At 48.0% G+C, this 20,297-nt stretch overlaps 1 protein-coding gene across 2 annotated transcripts in view; it reads right to left on the reverse strand.

The window, feature by feature from the left end:
* The window catches only part of NSMCE2 (NSE2 (MMS21) homolog, SMC5-SMC6 complex SUMO ligase), a 210,686-nt gene that overhangs the window by 171,994 nt on the left and 18,395 nt on the right, over positions 1-20,297 (reverse strand). For both annotated transcript variants that reach the window (XM_083450754.1, XM_083450753.1), the window contains exon 3: positions 13,387-13,493. In XM_083450754.1, coding sequence (XP_083306880.1) covers positions 13,387-13,493 — 107 coding nt within the window. The remainder of the gene's footprint in view (positions 1-13,386; positions 13,494-20,297) is intronic.

Here is a 20,297-nt window from a genome sequence, read left to right on the forward strand (position 1 = left end):
CAATTTCTGGACCATCTAAGACCTTGTAAAGGCAATGAGTTAGGTGCACCAGGGGACTTGCTCACAACTCCTATTATTAGCATTAATAATAATAATAATGATGATGATGATGACATTTTACATGGTATACTACAGACTGCTTGTGAAACGCTTGCTGAGTTATGACAGCAGTTTGTCCCCTGGGAGAAGAGGGCTGATATTCTAGAAATACAAATACATAGCTTCAGAGGACATATGGAATTAACCATGTGATTCTTTGGATACTGTCCTACAAATTTAAATGGTGTCAGAAGCAGGCTGGATTCCAGGGCAAGAACTAATGCAGAAACAACTACACATTCCAGGGTGGGTATTCCATCTGGCTTGTCTCAGCTTTATTTTCTAAACGAAAAGCAGTCAGGAATAATATGCCCTTTTATTTAAAAAGGAGAAGAAGAAGAGAAGAAAAAAGAAAGGGCTTTCACCAGCCAAAATGTTTGTCCCATAACAAGAGGCTATGTTGACACAGAAGGGCTATGTCAAAACACATCCCTGGAACAAAAGGTTAAAGTCCTCTGCCATATTTCATTTCCATAGGGATGTAAGTCATAATACAACAAAGCGGTGACTCAGAACCTAACACAAATCCGCTAACACGCATTAGTCATGCGGCCAAACAATGCACCGAGAGTTTACAGAAAACATGTTTGAGAAGGAAAAAATAAAAATAAAACTCAGCAAGCCCAGCCAATGGGCTGCCGAAATCACATGGAAATGCACGTCTCCACTCTTCACAGGTATCAATACTGGCACTTCATCGCTCTCCAGAGGTATGTGGTGTCACCCTAGCCCGGGCTTCCTCCGAAACAGTTGCTTTCAAAATGTTCCAATGAGCCCCGACATTCCTTGTGGGAGAAATCAATAATGGCAGCCATTATTCTCCCTGAAAGAACTTCCCCAGGCCTGCACAAAGCACACTCGGGCAACTTTTGCGGCCTAACAGGGTACCAGACCTTATTTTAACAATTTATTTTCCTGATACCTCACAATCTGTGTTGGGCAGCTGCATTGGGGAAACTAGCCGCCATCTTAATTTCCCACAGTGGCCTTGAACACTGTTCTGGGGAGGTGTAAAGGTAAAGAGGGACCCCTGAGCATTAGGTCCAGTTGTGGCTGACTCTGGGGTTTTGGTGCTCATCTCACTTTATTGGCCAAGGGAGCTGGAGTACAGCTTCCGGGTCATGTGGCCAGCATGACTAAGCCGCTTCTGGCGAACCAGAGAATCTTCCCACTGGAATGGTACCTATTTATCTACTTGATCTACTTGCACTGTGACATGCTTTCGAACTGCTAGGTTGGCAGGAGCAGGGACCGAGCAACGGGAGCTCACTCCGTCGCGGGGATTCGAACCGCCGACCTAGACTCTGTGGTTTAACCCACAGCGCCACCCGCGTCCCAGGGGAGGTGTAGGAAACTAAAATAGCAGCACCCGCTGGGAAACCCAGAACTGCCATTTTTAATTTCCCACAATGCCCCCAAGCGTAGGGTCATGGGAAACTACGGCAGCTCCTAGACTCAGCTGCCCGGGGATTGTGGGAGTGCCACTGCTGTTGCCCACTTCTGTGGCCACCAAAATGGGACCAGCAACCTAGAAGGGGGTCCACCAGCAAGAATTCCGGCAGGAGAGCCATCAGAGGTGGGAATGGCCTCGAGTTTTCCTGCAACTACCAATCTTCCCCAGTAATTCAAGAGAAGAGGACTGTGTGTATTCTGAGGTGTACCTGTGGATCATATGGGGCAATGGTAATGGCCAACAGGCCAGTCCATCATCCCACATGAACTGATGGAGCCACTGGAATCTTTTACAATGTGGGGAGAGTTGCTTTAGGAAGAAAAGGTAGACACCACTCTCAGGAAAAGTTTTCAACTAGCTCAGCATTAGTGCATGTGGAAAGCCACAGTAGAAGGTCTCAACGAAGGATGCAACTGACCTCATAGAATCATAGAGTTGGAAGAGACCACAAGGGCCATCGAGTCCAACCCCCTGCCAAGCAGGAAACACCATCAGAGCACTCCTGACATATGGTTGTCAAGCCTCTGCTTAAAGACCTCCAAAGAAGGAGACTCCACCACACTCCTTGGCAGCAAATTCCACTGTCGAACAGCTCTTACTGTCAGGAAGTTCTTCCTAATGTTTAGGTGGAATCTTCTTTCTTGTAGTTTGGATCCATTGCTCCGTGTCCTCTTCTCTGGAGCAGCAGAAAACAACCTTTCTCCCTCCTCTATGTGACATCCTTTTATATATTTGAACACAGCTATCATATCACCCCTTAACCTCCTCTTCTCCAGGCTAAACATGCCCAGCTCCCTTAGCCGTTCCTCATAAGGCATCGTTTCCAGACCTTTGACCATTTTGGTTGCCCTCAACACGCAGGGCAAAGGAAGGAGTATCTCCTTTGAGTTTGGCAGCCTTATTTAAGAAACCTGAAGTGAGATGTTCTGCGGCATACATGTTCTCATACATGCTCATGCACCAACCTCTGCCCATATGCTTGGTTGGATCGGCCTGTGCAAAACCGGCAGGTAGACGCTCTTGCCACTTGCGGAGAGAAGATTTAGAGGTCAGTTCTACAGTTCGCAGCTTTTGCTACTACCAATCTACAGTCCTTTATCTGCAAGCAGTCTATACACCTCACTACCCTACCTGGCTTTGCCATATATCTCCTCGCTGATCCATATATTTGCCTTCCTGCACATGGCTTCCCTTTATGGTCCCATTCCTCCTTCCCAGTCTGCAGACACCAGTTCCCACTCAGCTATCATGGAGTCCCAGAGCCAGCAGCTCAGGGAAGTGAAATATCAGCATCGTCGTGCACCTAGCATCATGACCCTGGGGTCAGATTCCTGTTCTTCGAGGGATGAGATTGAGGACTTTCTGAGTTGGACATGTAACAGCATGTAGGGTTAGCCTCAAGAGCATGTCCATAAGATGGGCCCACTGCAGCAGTGCCCCTCCAGCCCAAGGAGGTTGCACTGCCACCCTCTAAGTCTGAGGACTCAGTTACAGAAGTCCCAGTCGAACCAGTCTCCCACACTCTGCTGGAGTAAAACCGTAACTCAAAAGCATCAATTCTTCGGCGATCAGCCTTCTTTATGGTCCAGGTCTCACTTCCATACATCACTACTGGGAAAACCATAGCTTTAACTATATAGACTTTTGTCGGGAAGGTGATGTCTCTGCTTTTTTGTCATTGCCAAGTTCTACACCCCGCCAAACGGAATACCTTGGTTTTTGAACAGCTTAGTTTTGACTCCCAAACGCCGCAAACCCGGAAGTGACTGTTCTGGTTTGCGAACTATTTTTGGAAGCCGAATGTCCAACGGGGCTTCCGGTTGGCTGCAGGAGCTTCCTGCAGCCAATCAAAAGCCGTGCTTTGGTTTCAGAATGTTTTGGAAGTTGAACAGGCTTCCGGAACTGATTCCCTTCGACTTCTAAGGTATGACTGTATATGGTCCAATGCCTGTTCCTGAAATCTTGCAGAACTCCTCCTCTTCACTGTTCGCAAGCCCGCTTTAAGCAAGTGAACCATGAGAAGATCAAAGAGGAGGTGCAACAACTTCCACGTGCCTTGTCTTCCCCTGCTGGTAGGTAACTGAGCCCCACAGCAAGAAGAAAGCGAACGGGTGGTGACAACAATGGTCGAAGGAGAGTGGTTGCACACAAGAAGGCGAGACACTCAAAATGTCTTCTTGAAGGGCCCCACCAAAACCTGGAACCAGTCTTGCATGTTCTCCACAGCTTCATCCTCCTTTCCCTCCCCAGTTAGCCATCTTGGGAAGAGAGTTTCAAAGCAACCCAAATGGCTACGTGCTTGCCTAGCACCTACAAAGGACATTGTTTTGCAGCCTTCTGGCACCTTCCTACTCTTGGGCAGCTGCTAGAGAAGGTTCTGGGTGTCCTTGCGTATGTAGCAACTGTTGTCCTCTTAGTCATTTTCATACTCTTTCAGAGTGGCCAAAGCTCTTAACCCTGAAAGCCACGAGCTAAAATACCGTATTTTTCGCCCCATAGGACGCTCCGGCCCATAGGACGCACCATGTTTTTTGGGGGGGAAATAAAGAAAAAAAATTTTATTTCCCCCTCAGGCGCTTGTGGGGCCAGGAGCGGGGAGAAGCGCTCTTCTCCCCACCGCCTGCATGCAGAACAGGTCCGGGGACAGCGGGGAGACGCGCCGCGCCTCCCAGCTGTCCCCGGAGCTTGCGGGGCAGGCAGCGGGGAGAAGCGCTCTTCTCCCCGCCGCCAGCCTTCACGTCAGGTCCGGGGACAGGGGGAAGACGCGCCGCGCCTCCCCCCTGTCCCCGGAGCTTGCGGGGCAGGCAGCGGGGAGAAGCGCTCTTCTCCCCGCTGCCAGCCTTCACGTCAGGTCCGGGGACAGGGGGAAGACGCGCCGCGCCTCCCCCCTGTCCCCGGAGCTTGCGGGCAGGCAGCGGGGAGAAGCGCTCTTCTCCCCACCGCCTGCATGCAGAACAGGTCCGGAGACAGCGGGGAGACGCGCCGCGCCTCCCAGCTGTCCCCGGAGCTTGCGGGCAGGCAGCGGGGAGAAGCGCTCTTCTCCCCGCCGCCTGCATGCAGAACAGGTCCGGAGACAGCGGGGAGACGCGCCGCGCCTCCCAGCTGTCCCCGGAGCTTGCGGGCAGGCAGCGGGGAGAAGCGCTCTTCTCCCCACCGCCTGCATGCAGAACAGGTCCGGGGACAGCGGGGAGACGCGCCGCGCCTCCCAGCTGTCCCCGGAGCTTGCGGGCAGGCAGCGGGGAGAAGCGCTCTTCTCCCCACCGCCTGCATGCAGAACAGGTCCGGGGACAGCGGGGAGACGCGCCGCGCCTCCCAGCTGTCCCCGGAGCTTGCAGGCAGGCAGCGGGGAGAAGCGCTCTTCTCCCCACCGCCTGCATGCAGAACAGGTCCGGGGACAGCGGGGAGACGCGCCGCGCCTCCCAGCTGTCCCCGGAGCTTGCAGGCAGGCAGCGGGGAGAAGCGCTCTTCTCCCCACCGCCTGCATGCAGAACAGGTCCGGGGACAGCGGGGAGACGCGCCGCGCCTCCCAGCTGTCCCCAGAGCTTGCAGGCAGGCAGCGGGGAGAAGCGCTCTTCTCCCCACCGCCTGCATGCAGAACAGGTCCGGGGACAGCGGGGAGACGCGCCGCGCCTCCCAGCTGTCCCCGGAGCTTGCAGGCAGGCAGCGGGGAGAAGCGCTCTTCTCCCCACCGCCTGCATGCAGAACAGGTCCGGGGACAGCGGGGAGACGCGCCGCGCCTCCCAGCTGTCCCCGGAGCTTGCAGGCAGGCAGCGGGGAGAAGCGCTCTTCTCCCCACCGCCTGCATGCAGAACAGGTCCGGGGACAGCGGGGAGACGCGCCGCGCCTCCCAGCTGTCCCCGGAGCTTGCAGGCAGGCAGCGGGGAGAAGCGCTCTTCTCCCCACCGCCTGCATGCAGAACAGGTCCGGGGACAGCGGGGAGACGCGCCGCGCCTCCCAGCTGTCCCCGGAGCTTGCAGGCAGGCAGCGGGGAGAAGCGCTCTTCTCCCCACCGCCTGCATGCAGAACAGGTCCGGGGACAGGGGGAAGACGCGCCGCGCCTCCCCCCTGTCCCCGGAGCTTGCGGGCAGGCAGCGGGGAGAAGCGCTCTTCTCCCCGCCGCCAGCCTTCACGTCAGGTCCGGGGACAGGGGGAAGACGCGCCGCGCCTCCTCGCTGTCCCCGGAGCTCGCGGGGCTGGCGGCGGGGAGAAGCACGCATCTCCCCGCCGTCAGCCTCTAAACCACATAGGGAGACAGCGGGATGGCGGCGTTCCGCCTCCCTGCTGTCCCCCGACCTTGTGGGGCTGGCGCTGCGGCTCTCCTGAAGCCTGGAGAGCGAGAGGGGTTGGTGCGCACCGACCCCTCTTGCTCTCCAGGCTTCAGCGAAAGCCTGCATTCGCCCCATAAGACGCACACACATTTCCCCTTCATTTTTGGAGGGGAAAAAGTGCGTCTTATAGGGCGAAAAATACGGTAACTCTGCATGACAAGCAGCGTGAGAGACCACAACTGAGCTTCCCCCTACGCACAGCAGCTCAGCTCAGAGGCACATCACAGAGCACCTCACACTTACTGTATGAAAGCTCCCAGGAAGCCATTAGGAAGGCTGTCAAGCTGGGGGAAAACACCAGCAATTCTGCACTCGGAGAATCCAAATTCTGCATCAAGAAAAAGATGGATTATGCAACTTGTATACATTAGGGGTAGGTAGAAAAAAAGGTTAGAAAGATCACTAGGAGACCACCGCCGTAGATCTGCAAGGATTTCCAACTCCCACTTTCTGCTGAACAGCAACAGCTCCCCCTGCTTCACGAAATTAGACAGCTAGGATCCCTGGTCCGTAGAAACTCAGGTACAAATTGCACATTACCTTTGGAACATTCCAGTGTGTGCATCACACAGCATAGCAGGAAATTGGCCCTGCACCTTGGGCCACCATATCACACCCGACTATAATTAGTGGACCTTGGAGATCTAATAAAATGGGGTGGGGACTCCAAATATTGCTGGACTCCAACTCTCATCAGACCCAGCCAGCATAGGCAATGACAGAGATGATGGAAACTGTAGTCCAACAACATCTGGAAAGCCACAGCATCCCCACATCTGTAATTTTAGAAGCCATAGATTCTGTAAGGCTGTGATGTAAATTATGCAAAATGGGGGAATAATAATTTCTTGGTTTTGCATAATTAATTCTGCACATTATTGTTTTCCCTATTAATTTTCTTTTGCAGTCTGGGATGTGTAAGAAGCATTTGAGGGTCCTCATTTCTCTCGCCGCCACCGCTAGATGTCTTATTCAGCCTGACTTCTGTGATTTCAGTGAGGATGGCCCATTCATTCTGAAGGCATATGGGCTCGATGAACTAAGTTGCCATCTGTCACTCGCTTCAAAGGGGAGTGTTCAGGAAAGTTCCCCAGCAAATTGTGCCATTTCTAGTTACGGTTTAGACATGTTAAACTGGCATTGGAAAAAATAAAAATGCAGGTTATCAGCCTGCAGGACACTTTTTCGCTATCAGCTTAAAGGAGAAAAGAAAGAACACTTGGGATGTTAATAGATTATAAAAATGCAGGAAAGGATTTTTACCCATTTCAGAGTTTTAGCACTTCAAAAATGCAGACCAACCGGATTTGGAAAATGAAACTTATCAGAGCTTTAGCTCACAACAGGACTCAATTTATTCAGAGAGAAGCTTATTGCCCCAGACTTGGAAGGATTAGCAAAATGCCACAAATACTATAACTGGAAGATTAAAAAACATTGTGTTTCCTATGCTTCCTGTGGAGGGGGGGGCAAGTTGCAACAAAAAGGAGTCCAACTGTGCCCCTCTCTCACTTTCCACAATTACGATGCAAAGTGAATTTAGCTATGCTTTTCAGCCTTTGAAACATCAACAAGAAATTGGGGTGGAGAGAAATAATTGTCACATTAAAAGTGTAATCCTGTGGCATACAGAAAGTGGGTCCAGAAAAGATTTTCTCCCTCTCTCATAACACTAGGACTTGGGGATACCCAATGAAGCTGAACACCAGAGGATTCAGCACAGGGGGACACAGGTGGCGCTGTGGTCTAAACCACCGAGCCTTTTGGGCTTGCCGATCGGAAGGTCGGCGGTTCGAATCCCCGCGACGGAGTGAGCTCCCGTTGCTCTGTCCCAGCTTATGCCAACGCAGCAGTTCGAAAGCACCCCAGTACAAGTAGATAAATACTGCATTTACCCGAGTCTAATGCACCATTGAATCTAATGTGTTTCAGAACCCTGAAACCCCAAAAAGAGTATGTGCTGGCAAATGTAAATGTGCCATTGAACCTAATGTGCACCTTAATTTTCGCAACATAATTTGGCCAAAAAAGGTGAGCGTTAGATTTGAGTAAACATGGGAGGTACCACTGCAGTGGGAAGGTAAACAACGTTTCTGTGTGCTCTGGCACTCGTCACGGTCCTCCGTGCGCCAGCAGCGATTTACTCATGCTGGCCACATGACCTGGAAAACCTGTCTGTGGACAAATGCCGGCTCCCTCAGCCTAAAAAGCGAGATGAGCGTCGCAACCCCATAGTCACCTTTGACTGGACTTAACTGTCCAGGGGTCCTTTATTTTTAACCATGGAGTACATAGCTAAACTATGGCATTTGCCTCCACCAAAAGCAGCAACGGCCACCCACATGGAAGGCTTTTAATAATAATAATGGGGGGGAAATATTTATATCCCGCCCTCCCCAGCCGAAGCCAGGCTCAGAACTGCTAACAACAGTAAAAGTAACACAGTTTACATAAAATCACAATCTATTAATTGAAATACATTCTAAAATCAATTCATTCTAAAATCAATTCAGAATCAAATTAATGGCAACCATTGGGCTAGGGTTCTGTGAGGATTACCAAAGGAGGGGGTCAGGCTGTGCCTTGGCCAAAGGCCTGGCGGAACAGCTCTGTCTTGCAGGCCCTGCGGAAAGATGTCAAGTCCCGCAGGGCCCTAGTCTCTTGTGACAGAGCGTTCCACCAGATCGGGGCCACGGCTGAAAAAGCCCTGGCTCTGGTTGAGGCCAGCCTAACCTCCCTGTGGCCCAGGACCTCCAAGATGTTTTTGTTTGAAGACCATAAGGTCCTCCGTGGGACATACCAGGAGAAGCGGTCCTGTAGGTACGAGGGTCCTAGGCCGTATAGGGCTTTAAAGGTTAAAACCAGCACCTTGAACCTGATCCTGTACTCCACCGGGAGCGGGTTAGATAAAAATCACGGAGAACGAGGCTACTAGCCAAGATGGCTGTGTGCTGCTTCCACAGCTAGAGGCAATGCTCCTGAATGCCAAGTGAGCAACCTCACTGTGACCACGTGCCATTGACAGGTGAGCAGCCTCAAACGGCTAGAGCCTGACTAAAAAGAGGCCCTCTCAGCTCAGCCTACAACATCCTTTTATCCAGCCATGTTGCATGGTTGCTTTTCACTCCTATAAGAAAAACGTAAGCCCTGCAAATGGGAGAACGCGGCAGCAGCAGTGAATGCAAAACTCACCTCCCACTTCCAACACACGGCTCCCCCCAAAAGGGATCTCATAGGAATGGGCAGAACAGCCGTGCTGTGGGTTTTCCATAAAATTTCCCTACCCACATTAAGGCCGTTTGCATTGGGGGATATTCCATTTGCAAGGGCAAATTTTCTGATGCTTTAGAGAGCGATCTAATTTAGTGCCTTTATTTGCTTTCAGGAAACAAAGGTAAAACACATAATAACACATTGAAACCAAACCTGCCTAATAATGTATTTGCAACTGACGTACATCTGTGGTTACTAGTAACTTATGAAAACAGAAACTTCTTTGTTGAAAATTAAAGCACTGGGAAAATTCCTGCCCCACATCACTGGAGAAGAGCGCAAAATATATCTTCTCTGCACAGCGGTATCGACGATACGAAAGTCCTCCCTCCCTCATCACAAGCAAACCATAATGGAAGGCACTTTCTCAATAGAAATGAATGGATAAGAAGGAGGATCTAGGACAATCAGAGAGGCGCTGGTCTACCCCATTTTCTTTCCGAATACACCCTTAGCAATCCGGTTAGCATTTTGTGGCAAGTGAATATATTCCGTCCTCATTGGAATGTACTGTATTCCCCCCCCCCCCGGAATTTTTTTTATTTGTACTAATGTAAGGGCCCTGTGAGTTAAACCACAGAGCCTAGGACTTGCTGATCAGAAGGTCGGCGGTTCAAATCCCCACGAGAGGATGAGCTCCTGTTGCTCGGTCCCTGCTCCTGCCAACCTAGCAGTTCGAAAGCACGCCAAAGTGCAAGTAGATAAATAGGTACCGCTCCAGCGGGAAGGTAAATGGTGTTTCCGTGCGCTGCTCTGGTTTGCCAGAAGCGGCTCAGTCATGCTGGCCACATGACCCGGAAGCTGTACGCCGGCTTCCTTGGCCAATAAAGCGAGATGAGCACCGCAACCCCAGAGTCGTTCACGACTGGACCTAATGGTCAGGGGTCCCTTTACCCCTTTACCTAATGGCTTGGTTGCACAGACCATGACTTAGCACCTTCTGTGCACAAAGCATGTGGTCCTTCATAGAGTCACAGTCAGTCTTCATCTCTAGTTTGGAGAAATCACCAGGCAGGCCAGTTTAGCAAACCAAGAATGGCTTCTAAGACAATGGTTTGAATGACGGATGGGGAGATGCGGAGAAGCTTAGGAAAGGAAGCAAAGGGAAGAACTGGAACCCCACTTTCCCCACCCTCCATCTAACTGATGGACCTCTCAAGGGGGGGGGGGACCACTGCCCCTTCAGATGTAGCTGAACTACAACTCCCATCATCCCTGGCTGTGGTGTGGTTGATGGGAATTGTAGTTCAGCTACATCTGGAGGACCAGAAGTCCCTCACCCCGTTCCAAGAAGTCATTCTGTAATCTGATTTGGGGAAAAGAACTACTATAAATTAGGTGGGGGGGGTTGGTTATTTTCTTTCCCTTTCAGGCTACTGATGTGGCACAGGTGATTTACTCAGGTATGTGCAGACAAGCAGGTTATTAAACATTGTTGTGGGTGATAATACCTTTTATGGGCTAATTTGCAAAGCTATGGCAACATGAAGATCATTGGGAGGGGAAATCAAATCAGTAGGGCTATGGATTGGGATTACAGGTGAATTTCAGTTTCCCCACTAACATATTCCCCACTTGTGGCTGTGTAAAAGTTGCTATGCCAAATTACCATCCTGCTGTAGCCATTCCTACAAACAACCGACCAGGAAGTGTGCGTTTAGCTATTTTTCAAGGCTTAGGGTAATGATGTTTTTACCGACGCTGCATCAAAGTGCCACTTAGCAACGGCGTTCCTGGAAGTTTTATGGGTTATATTCTTCCAGGACATCACGGTCTGTTCTCGTACCCATGAAACTTAGTTTCCTCATATTGTGCAACTAATCGATCTTGAACCTGAATATTCTTCTTGGGCAACTCTTCGTCTTGATCCTGAATATTCAGAGAGATTCCCATCAGGATGAATTTCGCAAATCTTCCTGCTTCAAACAGTTATATAATCAATGCTGCAGAGAAGGAAGACATTCCACCTCTAGCACTTCCCACCAGAAGTTAATCGTTGCCTGGAAGTCCCTCCCTCCTCCAATCAGCAATCAGTTAGCCTCTTGCATCAGTCTAATTCATTCTACAACCCCAAAAACTGCAAGGCGCTGGGGTATATTAAGGGGGTGGCACACATTGGTTACTGTTACTGATCTTATTATTTTTTGCATCTTTATTTTAGATCTTACTATGATTCGTGTGGAAATGGTTCAGTTTGGCTGTGTACTTTTTGATGCTTTATCTATTGTTTATGACTGCTTTTGCTATGTTTGAAATTACGTGATTTGTTTCATATTGTAAGGTAAAAAGGTAAAGGACCCCTGGACAGTTAAGTCCAGTCAAAGGCGACTATGGGGTTGCAGCGCTCATCTCGCTTTTCAGGCTGAGGGAGCCGGAGTTTGTCCACCAACAGCTTTCCAGGTCATGTGGCCAGCATGATTGAAACGCTTCTGGCGCAACGGAACACCGAGACAGAAACCAGAGCGCACGGAAACGCCGTTTACCTTCTTGCCGCAGCGGTACCTATTTATCTACTTGCACTGGCGTGCTTTCGAACTGCTAGGTTGGCAGGAGATGACAGAGCAACAGGGGCTCACCTGGTCGTGAGGATTCGAACCACCAACTTTCTGATCAGCAAGGCTCTTATTATGTTTTTAAGATTACTGAGATCCATCCAATTTGTTGTTAGCTAATCCTAGTTAAAGCTATGGTTTTCCCAATAGTAATGTATAGAAGTAAGACCTGGACCATAAAGAAAGCTGATCGCCAAGGAATTGATGCTTTTGAATTATGGTGCTGGAGGAGACTCTTGAGAGTCCCATGGACTGCAAGAAGATCAAACCTCTCCATTCTTAAGGAAATCAGCCCTGAGTGCTCACTGGAAGGACAGATCCTAAAGCTGAGGCTCCAATATTCTGGCCACCTCATGAGAAGAGAAGACTCCCTGGAAAAGACCCTGATGTTGGGAAAGATGGAGGGCACAAGAAGGGGACAATAGAGGACGAGATGGTTGGACAGTGTTCTCGAAGCTACCAGCATGAGTTTGACCAAACTGCGGGAGGCAGTGGAAGACAGGAGGGCCTGGTGTGCTCTGGTCCATGGGGTCACAAAGAGTCGGACACGACTAAACAACTAAACAACAACAATCCTGGCATGTAAAGAGCTGCATAGAATATATATTTGTGCATTTTGGTCACACCTTTATCGTGCCCTTAGTGCAATCCTATGATCAAGCAAATAGGAAAGTGGATCTAAGGAAATAAGTTGTGTTTGGTCTTTACCATTGGACAGACCAATTACACACAACAACAACAACAACAACAACAACAACAACAACAACAACAACACAAGCCCTCTCTACTTGCCCGTTATGGCTTGCTTCACTTTGGTAATGCTGTATATAAAAGAGGATCTGGTCTTTTCCTTTCTTCCTAAAAGCTAAGCCAAATAATGGCATCATTGTTTATGTTCTTGGTCTTTAAAAGGGTGTTGGTTAACTTGGAAGTGGAAGAGAGAGAGAGAGAGAGAGAGAAATACAGTAGTTCAAACGTACTGGAAAGGAGAAGTAGCACAAGGTAAGTCATTTTACAGGTGAGATAAATGTCTCACAGAAGGGAGTTTCCTCTCCTGATCAAACAAAGGGTTTCCCACAGTCCGTTGCTGGAAACATCACAGCAATCCAATGGCTCATTTCTTACTCAGCGGGTTGCTGAATCAATCAAAAGAGGATGTTGGTACAGTTCACCTGCTGTTTCGCTCCAACAGCAGCTTAAGTCAACAGCAACTCGGCTTTCAAAGCCACGCAACTGTATGAATTACTGACAATCCTTCATTTTCATCAGACATGTTTATTGTTTTATAAGTAGCACGGGGTAAAGGGTTATTTGAGGCAGGAGAGAGAGAGAAAGAAAAAAAGAGTTGAACTCCAGGAACTGGCAGATATCTCACAGTGACTTGCATATCGTTCACAAGTCAGCTGAACATGTCTACTAAAATCCACCAAAAAATTGCTTCACCTCACAACCTTCAAACCCCAGAATTTCCAGGGAATGTCCCCTGTCTGAAACCCCAGAGAGTCACTGCAGGTCAGTGAAGGAAATTCTGAACTAGATGAACCATTAAGGCAGCTTTCTATGCTCTTCTGTACTGCCAAACTTCAGTTTTATCCAGTTTGTCAGAATACCTTTCAAATCAGTGTGCCTCTGTAGGGGTCGTACAACTTGTTCCACATGTATCGTGACGGTTGTCGCTTACCTGATTCACAGTGTCTTCAACAGCTTCCATATAGTGGTTCATTTCTCTGCTCATTGCAGCGTATTCCAACATCACCCTTTCCATTTCATCAACCTCTTTCATGTCGTCTGCAAAATAAACGATTTGTTTTGTGTGTGTTTTTTTAAAAAAATAAAGGCATTTGTTCTTCCAGACAATGTGAGCTCATGGCTCTAAAGGAGTCAGACAAACACCAGAGACAGGATGAGAGGAAGAAGAAAAAACACTTGAGAGGTGGAAGAAAAAGCTGAAAACAATAAATTGATTTCAACACTAAGGCGGCAGTTCTCCAAGTGCTGTGTTGCAGTCTAAAGCTCTAACCCAGGGGTCAGCAAACTTTTTCAGCTGGGGGCCGGTCCACTGTCCCTCAGACCTTGTGGGGGGCCAGACTATATTTGGGGGGGGGGGATGAACAAATTCCTAGGCCCCACAAATAACCCAGAGATGCATTTTAAATAAAAGCACACATTCTACTCATGTAAAAACACGCTGATTCCCACAGACCGTCCTCAGGCCAGATTGAGAAGGCGATTGGGCCGGATCCGGGCCCCCGGGCCTCAGTTTGCCTATCCATGCTCTAACCATACATTTAAAACAAAGGATGTACAGGCCTCATGAGTGGGAAAAGAAGAAGAACTTCTTATTCTTTGTTTCCAAAGCCAGCAGATATTTTGCACTTCAGGGTGGTAACACCAGAGTATTGTCACTGTCAAATCAACATGGATACAGATAACCATTCACCAGCTGTTCACCTGGCACACTGCATGTCAATCACTTGCTACGCTAGTTGAATAACTTTGATGGGCAGTAGGGATATTTCTCCTCGCTTTGTGGGAAGGCACAAAATAAATTTACCAAGTAGTTACAGTTGGATGAGAGGTTCTCCACAATTGGCTCTCTCTCTTTTAAAAAACCTCCTCCCCGTTTCATCCTCTCAACAACCCTGCCAGGTAGGCTGGGCTGAGAGGGACTAGCTCAGTAAACTTCATTGCCAGCTGGGTTTGAACTCATGTCTCCTCAGATTTCTAACCGCCACAGCTCATTGGCTTCCCACAACGGTTTTATTCTAAATACCGTATTTTTTGCTCTATAAGACTCACTTTTTTTCCCTCCTAAAAAGTAAGGGGAAATGTGTGTGCATCTTATGGAGCGAATGCAGGCTGTGCAGCTATCCCAGAAGCCAGAACAGCAAGAGGGACTTCTGCTTTCACTGCGCAGCGATCCCTCTTGCTGTTCTGGCTTCTGAGATTGAGAATATATTTTTTTTCTTGTTTTCCACCTAGGTGCGTCTTTTGGTCTGGTGCGTCTTATAGAGCGAAAAATACGGTAACTGCTTTTATTTATTTTCACAGCGCAGAAGATAAATTTTGAGGAAACAATTGGTACAGCAGTCAACGACTGATAAAACGACAGACTTCTGTCATGCCATGTGTTTCGTTTGATTGCTCTAAGAGATCGCACCACGTTTTCCCACGAGTGCTTGGTGGATTTCTGCCACAGCCTGAACCATTTAGGTATTCCATAAACATTTGCCGTCTGTTATAAAAGGAATATGGATTTGTGTTTGCCATAATGGTTTTATTCCAAAATATTTCTTGTTTTCCTGCCCACCGCTACCGAGAGTATTTTATTCATACCCTTCAAACACTTCCCCACTTCAACTTTGTCAACGTACATTTTGTCATACAACATGACAGGTGTTTTCCAGGTTCTTCAAACGCTAAGTTATGTTTTTACAGCTTTTGCAATCAAAAGTCACTCTGCAGTTCTTGGGCAACCTCAACGAATGCATTACTCAGAGAGACACTTCCCAGATTTTTTTATGCAAGAAAGATGGTGAGAGAGGGAGAAAGAGTGTGTGCCTGTGTGTAATTTCAGTTACCAACACCTAGTCATTAGGCAATCAGGGTATTTTGTGCAGAAGTTATATTTAGTGACTCATCACGTTGCCTGAGAAATATTTAGTAGAAACACAAATGCCCTCTCTTGTCGAACTACGCTTTAGACTATAATTAGTCCCCATTCTTATAAATGCCAGCGTTCTAACATCAAAACCTGAGTCAGCATTTTCTAACCCACAGGAAATAATGGGAGGTGTGCTTGGAGCTGGAAGTGTCCCAACAAGGAGCTGTGCCTTGCCCGTAGAAATTAGAAACCCAAAAGATTTGTGTTTTTCTCCTCCCTCCCCTCAAGGCAGTATATTCTATCTTTTAAGATCCATCTAAGAATGATAATAATAATTTATTATTTATGCCCCGCCCATCTGGCTGGGTTTCCCCAGCCCACCTTCCAATCTTGACTTTTTACCTTTCTCCCCAATTGCCCTTTTCTTCATCGCAACGTGAAATCTGCTGCATGGCTTTTCGCAGAAAGGATGTGCACATGGTGCAAAAGTCCAGAGTTAACGTCTCTGCCAGTTGTGCAATCTCCTTCCTCAGCAAAACACACAAGTTGTGTGACAAGCCCTCTTCTGGCCATGATGTTAGATCTCTGCCAGTTCCTTCCTAACAAGTCTTATGGGGCAACCCAGCCAGATGGGTGGGATAAGATGATGATGGAGGCGGCTATGTGAACAGCCCATGCCGAATGCAGAAATACACTACCTCATGCACTTGAGCAACCCACATTTAGTTTTTGCTGCAATCCCACTTGCATAATGTTGACCTTGGAAGGTTACACTCAGCTGCCAGATTTGACTACCTCAATGCATTCTAGGTGGGGTTGCATTATGGAAACGGCAATGGGCCCAAAGTGTAGGTCCAGGAGGCTGGTTCATGCCAGACAATTAGAGGATAATACGGGGAAAGGTTGCAGCTCAGTGGTGGAGCAACAGCTCTACGTGCACAAGGCCTAGGGATCAAGCCTCGGTGTTTCCACATTCACACAAAGTACAGGCAACAACCGACTTAGGTGTGCTTGAATAATGCACGATTGCACAGGCATGCACAGCACTGAACCCGGAAGTAGCTGCCAGGGGCAGAACAGGGCAGAACTGGCTTACGCATTTGGGGGTCCGAACCATAACCTCCACTCAAAACGAGGGCTGCCTGCAGTAAACCATGGTGTGTTTCACAAATGTATGGTTTGTTTGAATGTCTGAATCTGGCCAACCAGACTAACTTGTAGCTTCATGCCACTCACAGAAACATGAGCAAAATGCAGAAAGAGATCCCCCTTCAAATTAATAAATAATAATAATAATAATAATGTTGATACTTATTCAAAGATACAGTGGTACCTCTGGTTGTGAACGGGATCCGTTCCGGAGGCCCGTTCGCAACATGAAAAGAACAGAACCCGCAGTGGCGCGTCTGCACACGCGTGGGTTGCGATTTGCCGCTTCTGCGCATGCGCGTGACGTCATTTTGCGCTTCTGCGCATGCGGCAAAACCCGGAAGTAACCCTTTCCAGTACTTCCGGGTTGCCGCGGAATGTAACCTGAAAGAACGTAACATGAAGCGGACGTAACATGAAGTATGACTGTATACAGAAATACATACCCATTTATAATAGACTGAGCAAAGTCGGAAGGAAAGTGAAAGCTAAAGAAGGAGAAAGCAAGAGAGAAAGAAAAGAAAGAAACTAAAGAACTAAAGACAAGAGTAGAATAAAAGGATTTCTCTCTGCAGCTACATATGGTATTCATTCTTTAGAATCCAACTATTCTATCTTTTATAAGCCAGTATTTTTTCAATCTTCAAATCCAGAGTTCGTGTGTGTGTGAGAGAGAGATAGAGAAAGAGAGATCCCTTTTCGACTCTCATTCTTATAATACTGGAATTCACAGTTGCCCCCAAACTGGCTAGCAGCAGTGTCAGTACAGGTAAAAGATGGCACCTTTCCCCCAGCAGCCCTTGTGTGTCTCTCCTAACCCCACCCTGCCGCTACCCAATGCACTTTTAGCATTTAGCTAATTTCTCCTTAATGAAGCAACTCTCCTCCCTCGTCAGGTGAAGGCGCCTCCTACAAGGCTGACATGCATTGCACTTCATGAATCTGCTCTGGTCAGACCTCACCTGGAGTACTGTGTCCAGTTCTGGGCACCACAGTTCAAGAAGGACACTGACAAACTGGAACGTGTCCAGAGGAGGGCAACCAAAATGGTCAAAGGCCTGGAAACGATGCCTTATGAGGAACGGCTAAGGGAGCTGGGCATGTTTAGCCTGGAGAAGAGAAGGTTAAGGGGTGATAGGATAGCCATGTTCAAATATATAAAAGGATGTCACTTAGAGGAGGGAGAAAGGTTGTTTTCTGCTGCTCCAGAGAAGTGGACACGGAGCAATGGATCCAAACTACAAGAAAGAAGATTCCACCTAAACATTAGGAAGAACTTCCTGACAGTAAGAGCTGTTCGACAGTGGAATTTGCTGCCAAGGAGTGTGGTGGAGTCTCCTTCTTTGGAGGTCTTTAAGCAGAGGCTTGACAACCATATGTCAGGAGTGCTCTGATGGTGTTTCCTGCTTGGCAGGGGGTTGGACTCGATGGCCCTTGTGGTCTCTTCCAACTCTATGATTCTATGATTCTATGATTCTAGGTGAGAAATGGGCAAGTGGCACCTTGGGCACCTCCTTCCTGCAACACCTGCAGCCGAGCTTGTGCCAAACGTATTGCTCTGTTTTCCTTTGAACCACATCAGTGAGACGAGAAGGGGGGTCTTGTCATCTGGGCACCCCAGGACCTCCAGACACATTGCCTAGGATGGCCCTTGTGGTCTCTTCCAACTCTATGATTCTATGAATCACAAGGAAGAATTGTGTAGCAAGCAACCGGCACCCTCCTCCCCACGGCCCAAATGAATCACAACTGCAGCGTACACAAAACTTCGCCCGTCCTACGACTCTGAAATCATGCAAAAGGAGAAATAGATGAAGGAGTCGCCACTCAACAGTGACCTGCGATTCTCACAAGAGGGGGGGGGTCTTGCCTGAAAACCCTTCAGCATATCAAACAACGGCTTAATTGTTGTGGCTCCTCAAGAGCTGTTTATATATACATATATATAGGAGCAAACAAACAGGCAGAACCCAACTGAGACAAGAAGGATATTAAATACCGTATTTTTTGGTCTATAAGACTCACTTTTTCCCTTCTAAAAATTAAGGGTAAATGTGTGTGCGTCTTATGGAGCAAATGCAGGCTGCGCAGCTATCCCAGAAGCCAGAACAGCAAGAGGGATCACTGCGCAGCAATCCCTCTTGCTGTTCCGGCTTTTGATATTCAGATTATTATTTTTTCTTGTTTTCCTCCTCCAAAAACTAGGTGCGTCTTGTGATCTGGTGCGTCTTATAGAGCGAAAAATACGGAAATTGCCTCTTACACTGCATTCTTCCGGTGTCAACATTCCAGCCACAAGAGCTCCACTGCTAATTTCAAAATGATGCTCGCCAGAAACATTTCTGGTTTTCTAATCTCTAGGTGTGTGGCCTATCAAAAGATTAATCTTTATTTGAACTTACTGTACAGAACTTAATGTACTAGCAGTACTTTTAGAAAGGACAAACTTTACACAATATGGATCCTAAATTTACCGGGGTTCTCATGCGCAGAATACAAGAGAAGGTGGGAGGAATGGAAACGATCCATGTGGCTTGTTTTGCTTTCGAAACACTGTCAATTATTATTTGTAATAGGCACTGGCAGTTTTGAATAAACAAAGCTGTATGGATGTAACTATTCCATTGCAGCAGTGTGCAATCGAACATGGAATTTGGTTTGGCAGTTAAGCAGACAGAGAAGCTGTGTTCTTTTTAAAAATAAAAAATAAAAAATCAATGCACAAATTTGAGCAATATACTAAGTTTTTCCTGGTCGTGTGGGGGCAACACCTGTTGAACTCTAAAACGGGAGAGAGAATTCCACAAGAACTTTCTACACTCCTAGAAAAAGAAGCGCGCTAGATGGTTAAAGGCAGCATAGAGTTGGCCAAGTTTTGCCAACTTCACTACAGATTTAAAAAGAGGATTTAAAACATCCGCTAAACCTGGCTCTTACGCCCCCTGATTTCTGTCATGAGCTAATCCGGATTACATTGGTAAATCTGTAGCAGGAACTGGAGTAGGAAGGATCGTATCTTTGGGGCAGAATTAAAGCAGCTTCATGGGCACTGCTACACATTATGGGGAAACTTTATAGGTGCAGTTTCCTACTTCCATTTTAGATGCCTGGGAATTTTGGTTCAGCGAGGGTGCTCAGAGTCCCTTGCAAATGATTTCTAGAGAGCCTCTGCCAGTCAAAGCACGTGATGCTAGGCAAGATGAACAAATGGCCTGATATAGTACAAAGCAGCTTATTGTTTCCCCAAGTTCCTATTCCAAAACTAAAGTTTCTAGGTTTCTCTGCGGGGGGAGGCTGGCTGACATAAACAAACATCTGAGTATTGCAGCAGCCGCGGCTACCGCCCGCTTTCGAACTCTCCCATATTTGTAGATTCATAGGCGTTTTTTCCCAATGTTACCCAGATAATAAAAAATTATAATAAAAATTTATTATTTATACCCTGCCCATCTGCCTGGGCTCCCCCAGATGTTTGCACATATCTGGCAGGCACTCTTGATTGCGGCTACCGATTTCAGCTGGCTATTATCAGACCGAGAACAGATTCCAGGACATGATTACAAACTGATAGCTAGTTCTACATATGGTAAACGGACATACACTTACAGTGGATCACAGTGTTTAATCCACTACTGTCCATTCTGTCTGGCAGTAGCTCCCTGAGACAGGGGTCCTCCCCAGGCCCTCTTGCAGACCTATTTTAACTGGTGATGTTGGGAATTGAAGATGTTTCCGAGCACAATTCAAAGTGTTGGTGCTGACCTTTAAAGCACTAAACGGCCTCGGCCCAGTATACCTGAAGGAGCGTCTCCACCTCCATCATCCAGCCGAGGGCCTTC

The sequence above is a fragment of the Podarcis tiliguerta genome, assembly GCF_965153285.1.
Source record: "Podarcis tiliguerta genome assembly, chromosome: 7".
Classification (NCBI taxonomy): Eukaryota; Metazoa; Chordata; class Lepidosauria; order Squamata; family Lacertidae; genus Podarcis; species Podarcis tiliguerta.